Source organism: Leishmania donovani, chromosome 35 (assembly GCF_000227135.1).
Source record: "Leishmania donovani BPK282A1 complete genome, chromosome 35".
NCBI classification, from domain to species: domain Eukaryota; phylum Euglenozoa; class Kinetoplastea; order Trypanosomatida; family Trypanosomatidae; genus Leishmania; species Leishmania donovani.
In genome coordinates, this window is record NC_018262.1 from 7,858 (window position 1) to 20,384 (window position 12,527).

Below are 12,527 nucleotides of genomic sequence, written 5' to 3' on the forward strand. Positions count from 1 at the left end.
AGCATGTCGCGCCTCGCTCCATCACGGCCTCGCCACCAACGAACTGTCCCGTCCGAATCTCGGGCCCCTTTGTGTCCAGCGCGATCGCGATATTCACACCGAGCTCCGCGGCGGCCTGGCGCACATTGTTGATCGTCGTCCGGTGGTACTCGTGTGACCCATGCGAGAAGTTCATGCGCGCAACAGACATGCCGCTCTGAATCAGTCCCTTCAGCGCCTCCACGCTCTGCGTGCTAGGGCCGATAGTGCACACGATCCGGGTCGCCCGGTGGTTCGCAACCGGCTCGAAGATCGAGAGCGTCAGGTTGTGAGCCAACTGCGACATTTTGTAGAATGAGGGGAAGGCGAGAGGTGAGAAGGTGAGTAAAATGAGTTCAAAAACGGCAGCTGTGATAAGACAAAAGTGAAGCACTGACTGTGCCGTATGTGTGTGTGTTTACGTGTACGTGTACGTGTGAGACAGTGTCCCGTTGTCACCCGGAGACATAGAAAGTGTAAAAGAGGAGAATATATGGCAAGTGTTTGAAAGGGTGATTGTATACGCATGTCTGCTTGACAGCGAGATCAAGGATGCACTGCAGTTGCAGGCGTCGAGGAGCTCGAAGTGAACGGGAAAGCACACCTGCGGATCGCGCAGGCCAATGCCAGTCGCATGAGCTGAGGTGGCATCCCCCTTCCCACCACCCTCCTTCCCTAATCCTAGCCTGTTGTATCTGAGAGCAGGCGTTGTGTCCACTAAAATGGAATTGCCTGCGAGAGGTGTTCCGTTTGTTTGTTCGTTTTTGTTTCCGCCTTTTGTTTTGCGTTGCAGTGAATGTCACAAGACGAGTGTGAAGCAAGCAGCAAGAATTGTGGCAGATGTGAGTACGTCGACGTGGTACAGCTGCGCTGAGCATCTGATTGCAGCACGTACGCCCTGCGCGGTCCCGGAGAGGCCGAGTGACTAAGAATATGGAGCAGCTGCTTGTTTGTATGACAATCATCAAGAGAACAGCGCTGGAGTCTTGAAGGAAAGGTGACACAAAACAGATGCGACCTCGGCCGTGTGTCCACTTTTGGCGTGTCGGAGCGGCATAGCATGATACCCAGTTCGCAAAACACGAACCGGAATACATGCTGTGCATACATCATGCGTGGTACCACTGCGGGTGTGTGCCACAACACAAAGGCAGAGCACTGCGGTTTCCTTGCACCTTCCCTGCAGCTCCATTCTTTCGTTCCACTCGGGGTAGATTGTAGTTGGCACGGCAATGGTTTCATGCGACCACGCTTCGCCGTGAACCCACACCCGCAAGGACACGTGGGTGACGTCGGCACCGTCGAACGTGGTGCCGAGATGTGAGCCGCAGATGAGTCGCAGAGCAAGGGTGAAAGGGATGGCGCTGCACCCCCCGCCGACATCGCGCAGGTGCATAGGCTTGAGAACGTAGCCGCACCCACCGTTTTGATGCGTGAAAAAGCCCTCGTTAACGCGAAAGTTGTGATCTCGCGTCTGCCAATTGAGCGCTACCATCTGACAGCCGAGGCGCCACATGAGCATGGGATCGTAGTTGGAAGAGTCGATGCGAGTACCCGCGGGGTAGATGCGGGAGAGCATGCGTGTGTTCTGGCGCGCAAAGTCCACCGGGGAGCACGCCTCTAGCCGAGCTACCTCCCCTTCCACGTAACTTTGAACGTTGAAGGGTTGCTCCTCGGCGCCCCATGACGTTGATCGGACGGTTCCGATCGAGGCGCATGCCGAGAGCTTCAGCGTGGTGAGCAGAGGTGCCCGACGGTCTGCCCGAATGCCGCTACCCGCCGTATCCTTCAGATCCTCCACACCGGCGGCATTCATCTTCCATTTTACGAGGATCTTACCTTTCAGCTTTGCCGGTGTGTACGAGGACGCATCGAGGCGGGAGAGAAAGAGGCGCTCCTTGAACACACTGCGGATAATCTCTGCCATCCGGTTTGTCTGTTCTGGGCTCGTGTGCACTTCGAGGGAGACAATCACGGGGAATTCGCGAGGGTTCCAGGCGGCTTCGTGATTGTCGCTAGGGTTTTGAAACGCGTAGTCGTTGATGGTGCGAACCACGTCGTCGAAGGCGATTTTGGTGGTCATGGTGCGACCATGATACACAACGGGCACGCCAGCGGGGCCATCCCAGCAATCGATCTCAACACAGCGGCAACCGGCCAACAGCACGTCGCGATACATATTGCAGGAGCTCTCAGAATTCAGCTGATTGCCGGTGAGATAGGTGTTGTGAGAGCTGTTGATGAAGTAGTGTGGAAGGAGGTGGTCCATCGAGTCTGTCAAGCGAAGTTGACGCGCGTCTACGATGGTGTTGTGGTGCGGGTGCAGCAGAAAGGCGGTAAAGCCGTTCAAAGCCATTCGGTCCGACTGCCGGTTTGCAAAGAGGTGGAATAGGGACGCACAACGCATCGGCGTTACGTTGGCCACCGCATCGTTTGCGATGCAGAAGCGGGTGAACTCCTCTGCCGTCATGCCAGGTGTGCCGTCTGATGTCTGCCTCTCGTAGATACTGCGCACTGCCTTGGCCTCGTTGAAGTAGTGGAAGAACTCACAAAACTCTTGGTAGTTGAGGCACGTGTCTTTGTCACTGTCGCACTGGCGAAAGCGGTCGGCAAACTCCGCAGGGGGCACTCGACCAAACAGCTTATTGGCGAGCATCGATATCTCGTTAAAGGAGAGCTTCGTCTTTCCCTGCTGCGCCGCGATGAACCAGTATCGCTCGACGGACGCATTTGCCGCATTGGCGCGGCTCTTGTCCAGAAAGGTGCGGCGACGCTGCTCTAGAAAGTCAACCCAGGTGCTGCGCTCCAGCGCCGTGTTGCATACGAGATTCCACGACCAGCCAAACTGGGACTCCACCTGAAAGCAGTACTGAAAGTGCGTGAGGCCTGCCTTGCTGCAGATTTTGTCGGAAGGTGGTAGGGAGCGAATAGCCCACATGTCAGCAAAAAGAAGAGAGCTGTGATGCTCCGACGCCGGCTGGCACTGAAGACCGTCGCCCACAGGAGAGAAGGATATGAGCACTTTCTTTACATTGTAGTTGCGTGTCACGCGAAGAAGGGGCACGCCCTTCTCTTTCAGCTCATCCGCAAGCTCGGAGCATTCGCGCCCCACAGAGGAGTCCCATGAATTTTCTCCAGTCAAAGTAAGGGACATGATGACGCTCTCGCGCTCGCCCTACTTCTCATTCAATGAGATGGAGTAAAGGGCCCACGCAGCGGAGATGGTGCGTTCCCTTTTGTCGTAGTTGTTCTCTGTACGTGGGGGTGGAGGGAAAGGGGGACGGTGTGCACAATAGAGAGGTGCGGCAGGTGTGGAAGGAAGACGCAGAGCAAAGCAAGAAAGGCAAAGCATTGGAACTTTAGAAGTGAAACAGTTGCGTGGTGTTGCGGCGTACACCGACTATAGAGGCCAGCGCCGCCGTGTGTGCAAGGTGGATGCAGCGCTCCAGCCAGCATGATGGCAAAGCAACGCAGTTTTGCAAAGTACCTCGTAGGCACCACGCGTGGAGTCTTCTTTGGCATTTTGATCCTGTGCCATTGGCATGCCTGCGTACCAATACGTGCGGTGTTGGTCACTACGGGTGCTACGGAGCTGCTGACGAAGATGGCAGCTGGCCGAGCAGGAGTTGCCTGAGTAATCCTGCTCGCCTGATTGCGTGCTAGCGCACGAGAGAGGATCCGGACAACCTCACTCCAGTACGTGAGTGTGTGAGGAGCTCTTGCATCTACAGCGCTCTGTAATGTTGCCGTACAGCGGTTGCCTCTTTCGCGAAGTGCCGAGGGGTAATATGACTCAAACAACAACATCGTCCATTATGCCTTGAGCCCACCAAGAGCCGGATTACACCTAACGCCAAAATACATTTCTCCCTCTCTTCTCCCGTAATCGAAACAAACACGCACACACACAGCGCTCAAAGGAACGCACTGTTCCGGTTGTGCGTGCTGCTGCAACGCGCTGCACTCCTAAAGGAGCTTCGCAAAGGGGCACAGCACGTTCTTCTCTCGACCGTGACTTCTCTCCCACTTTCTCGACCTCCGTTCTAGAGCGAGAAAACGCCACAAAAGAGTGAATACGCAATTCTAAGTCAACTCTCTCCAGCGGAGGTGAGGAAGGGAGAAAAAACGATGGCACCACGGTGCGCGAGGGAATGTGGGCCTCACATGTGCAGTGGCGCAGCCGTATGTACGCGTCTGTTGAGTGTTATTCGCTGTCAGGCACGTCGCTCACGAACGACGAAGGAAGAAAAGAGGGGAAAAGGGGGGGGGGCGACGCCGCAAAAGTTAAGACAGCAGCGCGCTTGAGAACAGCATCGACCGCAAGCGCAAGTATGATGTGTGTGCTTGGCTTTCGAGGCTGAGCAAGTGGCAGGGAGGGCACGATAGGGTATGCGAAGGAGAGGGAGAGCGCGGCGCTGGGAACTCAAAAGTGCACCACGGACTTGATAGCATCCAACAGCTTCAGCTCGTTCGGCAGGTAGAGGCGCTCGTGCAAAGGGAACGGCGTGTCCAAGCCGCACACGCGCGTCGGCGGGGCCTCGAGTGAGAGGAAGCAGTCCTCTGTTATGCTAGACACCAGCTCGGCACCGTACCCGCTCGTCTTCGGCGCCTCATGCGTGACAATCACTTTACCCGTCTTCTTCACCGAGTCCGCCACCAGTTGACGGTCCCACGGCAACAAGCTGCGAAGGTCAATGAGCTCTACGGAGATGCCCTCCTTGCGCGCCATTTCTGCAGCCTTGGCCGCCACGTACACTTGAGAACCGTAGGTAACCATAGTCACGTCACACCCCTCTACGAGAATTCGGCCCTTGCCCAGCGGAAGTGTGTAGTAGTCCGGGTTAACCTCCTCCACTGCACTACGGTAGAGAATCTTGGGCTCGAAGAAGATGCAGGGGTCGTTCTCCTCGACACATTTCAGCAGCAGGCCCTTTGCCTCCGAAGGAGACGATGGCATGACGACCTTCAATCCAGGGCAGTGAGTAAAGTAGCCCTCAACACTCTGTGAGTGATAAATGCCACCGTGGCCCACTGCAGAGCACGGGGCGCGAATCAGCATGCCACAGTGAAAGTTGCCGCCCGTGCGAAAGCGGTACTTGGCAGCTTCGTTCACAATTTGGTCAAAGGCTGGAAAGATGTAGTCGGCGAACTGTACCTCGGCGATGGGGTGCCAGCCGACGGCAGCCATGCCCACCGCAAAGCCGACAATACCCTGCTCCGTTAGCGGCGAGTCGAATACCTTCTGCGGACCATGCTTCTTGCGCAGATCAAGCGTACAACGAAAAACGCCGCCGAACGCGACGTCTTCACCGAGAAGTACCGTCCTCTCTTTGGACAGTGCGTGATCAAGACCCGAGTTGACCGCCTGAAACAAGTTCATCTTGACGCCGTTGCGCGTCGCCTCTTCCTCGCCGGGCACGGGCGCGAATACGAACTCACTCGGTTGAACGCTGCCATGCCTCCTGGCCGCCGCAGAGCTCGCTGCAACGATCGCAGTGACAGAGGCAGCAAAAAGGCGACGCATCTAGGAGAATGGAACAACAAGAGAGCAGGAACAGGCAAGCCTCAGTCGCCAGAGAAGCTGAAATAGAAAAGAGCAGGAGTCCGGGATTGCTGCCAAGTGGAGAATTCGAGCTCCGAGGAGGCGGGTCGAGTCGCGATGGCCAGATGTAAAGCGCAAAACACAACTGTACCGCGTAGTAACGGCAGAACGTCAACGAGGCCTCGTGCTGCGTTGGTGTACGTTTGGTATGAGTAAGGATCGAGTGTGAAGGCTACGAGTGTACAAAGCAAGAAGAAGACACGTCGAGATTATGAGTCTTTGAAAGCGGAGGGAGTAAGGTATGGAAACAGCCGCAGGTGTGGCGGCGTGGATATCGAGGTGAGTCAGCGAGTACGTGTGTGTGTGTGTGTGTACGCGCGCGCGTCGACGCTGGTTGGCCACTCGTTCAAGGAGCAGGCTCGCTTCTCTGCGTGGCAGCCGACAAGGCGGAGGCAGTCAGAGGGAAGAGGAAGAAAGAACGCGCAGAGAATGCCCGCAGTGAGAGCAGAATAAGTGAAGTCGAATGACAGTGATGGGCAAGCATTTCTCGACCGCGGGCAGCACAGGATTGCAGCAGACCCTCCAGGGTAGGAGAGGGAGTGGAGCGCAAACAGTCTAGCGTGACTCCATGTCTCCTCGACTACTACATTACCATTCCGTCTCGCAGAAAAAAAAGCTGTGCTTCGTTCACGGACTACCAAAATAAAGCTGCACATCCATTGAGTAATGGGCAGCAGGCGTTGCGCTCATTCTTACGAGAGGCCTATGAGGCGTGCTCTAGGGGTCCGCGCTCACCACTCATGAGTGATGGTCACAAACCTCGAGGCTGACGCGCCAAACAAAAGAGGGATGAGAGGCAGCGATGCGAGGAACTTGGCTGTCCCTCTCCACCACCCCCTCCGCAAGACTGTTAAAAAAAAAGGAGAGTGTGAGTAGAAGACGTACCAGCAAGTGTCCAGAGGAAAGCGCGAGCGCGCGTCTATTTGTACAGAGAAAAATTAAGCTGCCGCACGATTGAGTGAACCGACTCCATAGTGCATGTGTGATATCGGATGCTTACGCTACCCGGAACGCTGTGCTCCCGCAGAGGGGAGGCATCCCGCAGAGACACGGTTCCATCGTCATCCTCATTGATCTCAGCAGTGGGCGCTTCTTCCTGCTCTGACGGTGGTGATTCGGTGCGAGTCGCCAAGTGCGCCAGATATCTAGGGATGTTTGGAGTAGGCGGTGCGGGCGGGGACAACGAGCGCACAGAGGCGCTGCGTGAGGCGTCCACTGGTGTGTGGTTGTGGGGTGTCGCACAGGTGAGCATCGGCGGCGTGTTGGCGATCACGCTCATGCTTGAGTCGGACGCACAGGCCAGCTCTTCAAGCAGGGTGCGCGGACCTTCGGCGGATGCAGTGAGTTCAGGAAAGACAGAGCGGCACAACACAGAGGCGCTCGCTGTGTGAGAGCTGGCTACAGCAGCCTCTTCCGGAGCCTCGTCGAGGGCGCCTTTCCTCAGTGGCCGCTGAGGAGAGGAGGGACGGGCCGTTGAAGAAGATGCACCCCGCACGTGCGGCGCGCGTAACCGTTTCTCCGCGGCAGAAATTGCGATGGAGGCTGCGTACGCAACGGGGTCGAATACCGCCGCCGCTTTCGGACAGCCGCGGGCCGCCCTCGTTTGCTTCTTCTGACGCAGCATCGCTGCAGCACCCCGTACAAGCCGACGTTCACGCCGTGCAGCCCTCACGTGTATGGGGGGAGGGGGAGACACCAATGTCATATAGTGCAGACACCCATTCAGAGAAATGAATGTGAAAAGGGGGGAAGCAAACAACGGTAGAGAGACATTAGTGTGACAGTCCCGCTGTACTGGCAGTACATGGAGTAGACTAAAGCATGCTGCATCAATCAAGCTGCGCCACAGTGCCACATTGTGAGCCAGGTCCGACGAAAGAGCGAGGGACACATAACCATCCAGCGGCCTGCGATGGAGGATGCACAACGCATGCGCAAAAGCGCAATGCGCACACCACAAAGAGGCCCTCTCCCGGCCGGTGTCCCTTTTGTATGCCATACAGACTGCCGTCTCCTTTGGAGAGCATGCATCTTCTCTTTTTTTGTTGGCACCATGAAGAAACGGGAAGGTGGCACAAACGCGTTCCCTTGGCTGGAGGTCGGCTGTATGGTCCTGTGTAGTGGTGTAGAACACACGGAAAGCATGGGCGGTGCGCCCACACACATCGAGAGAAGGGAATCGATCTGCCCTGCACGGCAAAGAAGACGCAAGGAGGTCAAAAGGATAAAGGGGCAGAGTTAAAAGAGTCTCGAGCAGGATTAGAAGGTGAAGGGAGTGAGGAAATCGATTTACATGCACCGTCGAGAGTCGCAGCCGGAAAAAGCGGAACAGACTCTTTCTCACCTATACCTCGTGCACTATTATACATGCAGCACATTTACCAACAAATAAGCCGTTTCGTCGACTTTCTGCTACGCGAAATGCTGAGCCTCTTTGAGTACCCTCAGCTGCTCGAATTCTGCGCGTCGCACCAGGCCCGCCTCGTACTGTGACCATCTCTTGCGCTCCATTGAAGCACCGTCTTGGGCGCGTAGCAAGACTTCGTTTCTGCGCTGTCGCTCCGCCTCGTGCGCGGCGTGGTGGGCATCACGCTTGGCTTGGAGTCGGATTTCCAGCTTTTCATGGAACTGCGCCATTCGCGCCCTCTCCACTTGGATCCGCTCCGCCTCCACTGCCGCCCTGTGGGCCATGCGCTGCGTCAGGTTTGCCTGACGGATTCGTCGCTGCTTCTCGCGCTCACGAATGCACTCACGTTTGAGACGCTCATGCTTCTCCTGCGTGCGACTGCGTGCCTCAGCCACCCGCTGCCGCCGTGAATCCTCATCGGCCGCAGCTTCTTCGCGGAGGCGCTCCAGCGCGTCACGGAGCTCGGCCTGCGACATGCGGCCTAAGGCGGCGTCGGCCTCTCCGTCCGCCCAGGCCCGGCGCCTCTCAGTTCCCATCGCCGCGTGCTTCTCCCGCAGCCGTTCGCGCAGCAAACGGATCTCCTGAATCGCCAAGACCTGGTGTGTTCGTCGGTGCTCCTCCGCCTCCTGCGCAGCAGCGCGTAGCTGCTCCGACTCATCCTTCACCTGAGCCGCCAGGGCGCTTTTCTCTGCCGCCACCATATCGACCGCAGCAGCGCAGTTCTGAGAGAGCTTGCTGCGCAGCTGCTGAGCATGCTCCTCGTGCTCGCGCAGCGCGTGCTCTTGCTCTCGCATATTGGCCCGCATCTCCGCCTGGTACTGCACCTTCATCCTCTGAATCTGTCGCCGGCGCGCCTGCGTCGTTCGCTCACGCTGGGCTCGTGCTCGGTCCGAAGCCTCAATGGCGCGAAGGTGGCGCTGCAATACCTCCATCTGGCGCCGCTGCTGCTCCTCTTCTAGTTGAGACTGCCGCCACAGGTCGAACTCCGTCGAATCGTGCACCGTCACCTCCAGCTCCCGCAGCGCCCTCTCCGCGTTGTCCCGCTGACGTTCTCGCGCCCGCACCTCTCGCAAGAGCGCCGCCACGGTGGTAGGCACCGACTTCGATGTGGAGAGCATGGTGCGCAGCTGCGCAGGTGACAGACGCGCTCCCTCGTGTGTTGTGTTTTGATCCGCACTGGCCAAGCACTCCGCCGCTTTTTCAGATTGGGCAGCAGAAACGGCAGCTTCGCGCCGATGAAAGGAGAAACCGACAAGCGTCGTTGGGGCCCTCTTCAGTGGAGCATTTGCTGGGGCTGGGCTGGGCTTGATGCGCGGCAGGCGCGGCTCTGGCACTGTGAAGGCCATTTCACGCACCTCGTGCGGAGGCAAACGCGCACAGGCTAGCGGTCGCGACGCCGCCGCCGATGAAGAGGGAGGAAAGGTGCGGTGTTTGGTGCCTAGAGCAGCGGCCTCCTCCGCCGGAGGGCACGCCACCGCTGTCGCCGACTGGGATGGCTGTCGGCGAAACCATTCCAAGACGTCATGCGTCGCGTCCTCGGTGACCGAAGATAGGGGGGCTAGAACGTGGTGCTGAATGAAGGAATCATCGTAGACGGCTCGCCACAGCGGAACTGCGTAGCGCGACACAGACTCGCTTAATAAGAGAAACTCCACAAACTCGCAGAGACGAGGCGTCGGCATGCTACCCTTAAACATCTCACGAACAGTAGCGCCGCCGAGCGCGCGGTACTGAAAGATGAGGAGATACGCGACAAGATACATGGATGGTCGGTAGGTACTGTTTCGCTTGTAGCAGTCCCGATACCCCTGAAAAGCGCCTTCGCACAGAGCCGCAAATCTCGAAAGGTTGAAGGCGCAGTTGCGGACAAACGTGGTTTCTTCGCTGCTCAGGTGTGGGTAGGGTACCAGTTCACCCGCCACGGTGTCCACCACAGCAGCTTCCTCTCCGCTGCTCGCTTGCCTCGCGGCACACTCCGCGGCACGGAGCAGCGCGCCCCAGACCTCTTTGGCCTGCATACAGTGGAAAGGCTGCGAGTAGTGAAGGGCCGAAACGGGGTTGAGAAGTGATGTATGGGTGGGGCAAAAACAAGGAAAAGGACGAGTAACATGGAAGAGGGGGAAAGTGTAGCGGATGCTGCCCCATCGGAGGCACAAGGAGTTGCGCGGTCGACGAGAGTGCCATGAGTAGGTGCTCCGTTGCTGAAGCGTCATCCGCCTCTCTGGGTACATGCTGTGACCACCCATGCAAAGGGTGAAAGAACGGAGAAGGGATGAAGCAAAAGGGTGAGCCCGTGTGCAAGAGAGCGCAGCGAGGTTGGGAGTCGTGCACAAGTGTGCGCGCCTGCTCGGAGGGCCCACTGCACCCACTGGCACCTGTGAATCACCTTCAATAATCACGGGGCAGCGACAGCGAAAGAAGGCAGGAGGTAAAAGACAGTCCCGCGTACTTTGTCTGCCCATCTTTGGTTTGCTCGTCCCTCATCGCGCCACTGCTAAGTTGGCGGGGTGGGGGGTGTAAATGTGGGTGAGAAACTTGTGACGGGTGGGGGTAGTAAGTGCTATCCTATATAACCAAGTAAACAGCGTGTGGAAAAAGGTTGTGGCAACAAGGGCGCAGCGGCTGGGGAGGTGAAGGGGAATGAATGAAAGCGCACCCGATGCGTGCACTCGCACATACAGCGGTGCCGTAAAGAAGGGAGGTGCGCGTGCCGTCGGAAATCGAGAAGGCGGCGCACATGTCGCGACAGCAGGTGATACAGTGCTACTTGCTTGAAGCTCTCCACTGCGCTACTATTGCTCCTACTGCGCAGATCGAGCGGTGGCCTTGTGTGGTGCGCTGCTGGGCACGCGGAAGTGTGAAGGGGGTCAGTGAACAAGCGCGACGGGATGTATGGGGTAAAAGAAGGCAGAGCTGGTCAATGTGCGTCAACGCCGCATCCATTCTCTTTGTGAAGCCGCGCGATTACTTCGCCCCGGAATGATCGATTTTTAGGTCCTTGACGTTGACGTAGAGCGAGTCACTATCGAGGTAGTAGCGACCGTTGCCATGATCACGAAGCGTTTTGGCAATCGTTCGAGCTGCCTCCAGCCCGCGCAGCTCCAGGAAGGCGGGGTTGCGCTTCACTGCATTACCAACGAGTGTGGCAGCCTCAGCCTCACCCTGCGCCAGCAGAATGGCCGCCTGCTTCTCCTGCTCTGCCTGCTCCACCCGGAACTTGGCCCGCTCAGCCATCTGCTGCGCCACCTGCTTTGCCTCCACAGCGTTGGTGTACTCCTTTCCAAAGCTCATCTGAGTGATCGAGACGTCGGTGATGTCAATGTTGAAACGCTTCGCCCTCTCGGCCAGCATTACACCGATGCGGTGGCTCACCTCAGGACGTTTGATGAGAAGGTCAGAGGCGTTGAATTGCGCAATAACAGCGCGAATGATCTCATTAATGAGCGAGGGAAGAACCGTCTCCGCGTAGTTGACGCCGATGTGGCGATAAATGTGGTACAGATTATCGACGTTGGGCTGGTAAAGCACACGCACGGCCATGTTTACCGTCTGCAAGTCACGGCTACCGCTCGCTGTAGGCACTTCGATAGGCTTGTTGCGGATGTCAAAGACCACAGGCGTTTCTAGAAATGGGATCGCGAAGTTGGCGCCTTCGCCATAGGTGCGGTTGTAAAGGCCGGTGATGCAGTTGAACTTGACGGCGCGGAAGCCGCCTGGCACAAAGAAGATTGACTTGTAGAGGGCGTAGATGGAGACGCAGCCGACGCCGACCAGGGCCGACATGCCAATGATGTTGCCAAAGCCACCGTACGCGTTCATCTTCTTCCGCGCCTCGGCCGCCATCTTGGAGAAGTCCGGCTGTGGTGGTACCTTCGGGGGCATCTTGCTGTGAGGTAAAAGCGCTCCGTATTAGCACAGGAAATGTGAGCAAGAGAAGAAGAGACGGCAAATCACAGAAAGAAAACGTGCTAGCGGCTGCTCAACACGAGCGACGACGATACTACTAGTGAAGAAAAGGCTACAGGCGTTGTGCTGTTGCGAACTCCACCACAGGCGTGTGCGTGCGGAAGAAAGGGGGAGAGAAAGCGAGAGATGAAGGGGGTTTCCAAGAAAGGCAGAAAAGGAAAGGGGTGGTTGAGCGCCGGGGCACTGGAAAACGGCACACAGCAGACGGCACAGGAAGCATGAAAAGTGGCAAAACGATTGATGATCGCTAGTGAGCCGGCAACAATGCACGAGACGGTGGAAAAAACGAGCAGCAATTCCACCAGCGTGGCTCGCCGTACTGCAGCAGCCCCCGTGAGAATCACCCCTCTCTCGGCCAGGAACTTCATCGTCTTCACCGGTGCTTGACCGAAAACGGCGGAGAGATGACTCTCTCTCCGCGTTTGTGTGTGCGCGACGCAGAGGTGAGGGGAAGAGACGGGGAAGAAGAGCGCCACGGACGCGGAAACAACGGCGCGGACGCTTTCGTTCGCTTGCTTGCCCCATGTGTGCCAT

The 12,527-nt window shown here is 57.5% G+C and overlaps 5 protein-coding genes across 5 annotated transcripts; all 5 read right to left on the bottom strand.

Annotated features, from left to right (window-relative positions):
- Position 1: 1 nt before the first annotated feature.
- On the bottom strand, positions 2–190 carry LDBPK_350030 (pyruvate kinase; the record flags this gene model as incomplete). Its single annotated transcript, XM_003864548.1, has 1 exon — positions 2–190. A coding segment is annotated over one exon (189 nt), but the record flags the coding sequence as incomplete, so codon positions are not given.
- A 792-nt stretch (positions 191–982) lies between these two features.
- LDBPK_350040 (phosphatidylinositol-specific phospholipase-like protein) lies at positions 983–3,172 on the bottom strand (the record flags this gene model as incomplete). The annotated part of the gene is made up of 1 exon (XM_003864549.1): positions 983–3,172. One exon carries the CDS (start codon positions 3,170–3,172, stop codon positions 983–985), a length of 2,190 nt encoding a protein of 729 aa, XP_003864597.1.
- Positions 3,173–4,441: 1,269 nt separating this feature from the next.
- LDBPK_350050 (2-oxoisovalerate dehydrogenase beta subunit, mitochondrial precursor, putative) lies at positions 4,442–5,542 on the bottom strand (the record flags this gene model as incomplete). The annotated part of the gene is made up of 1 exon (XM_003864550.1): positions 4,442–5,542. The coding sequence occupies one exon, from the start codon at positions 5,540–5,542 to the stop codon at positions 4,442–4,444; it is 1,101 nt and encodes a 366-aa protein (XP_003864598.1).
- A 2,490-nt stretch (positions 5,543–8,032) lies between these two features.
- Positions 8,033–10,045, bottom strand: LDBPK_350060 (hypothetical protein, conserved; the record flags this gene model as incomplete). The annotated part of the gene is made up of 1 exon (XM_003864551.1): positions 8,033–10,045. The coding sequence occupies one exon, from the start codon at positions 10,043–10,045 to the stop codon at positions 8,033–8,035; it is 2,013 nt and encodes a 670-aa protein (XP_003864599.1).
- Positions 10,046–10,991: 946 nt separating this feature from the next.
- LDBPK_350070 (prohibitin, putative) lies at positions 10,992–11,870 on the bottom strand (the record flags this gene model as incomplete). The annotated part of the gene is made up of 1 exon (XM_003864552.1): positions 10,992–11,870. The coding sequence occupies one exon, from the start codon at positions 11,868–11,870 to the stop codon at positions 10,992–10,994; it is 879 nt and encodes a 292-aa protein (XP_003864600.1).
- Between the last annotated feature and the right edge of the window lie 657 nt (positions 11,871–12,527).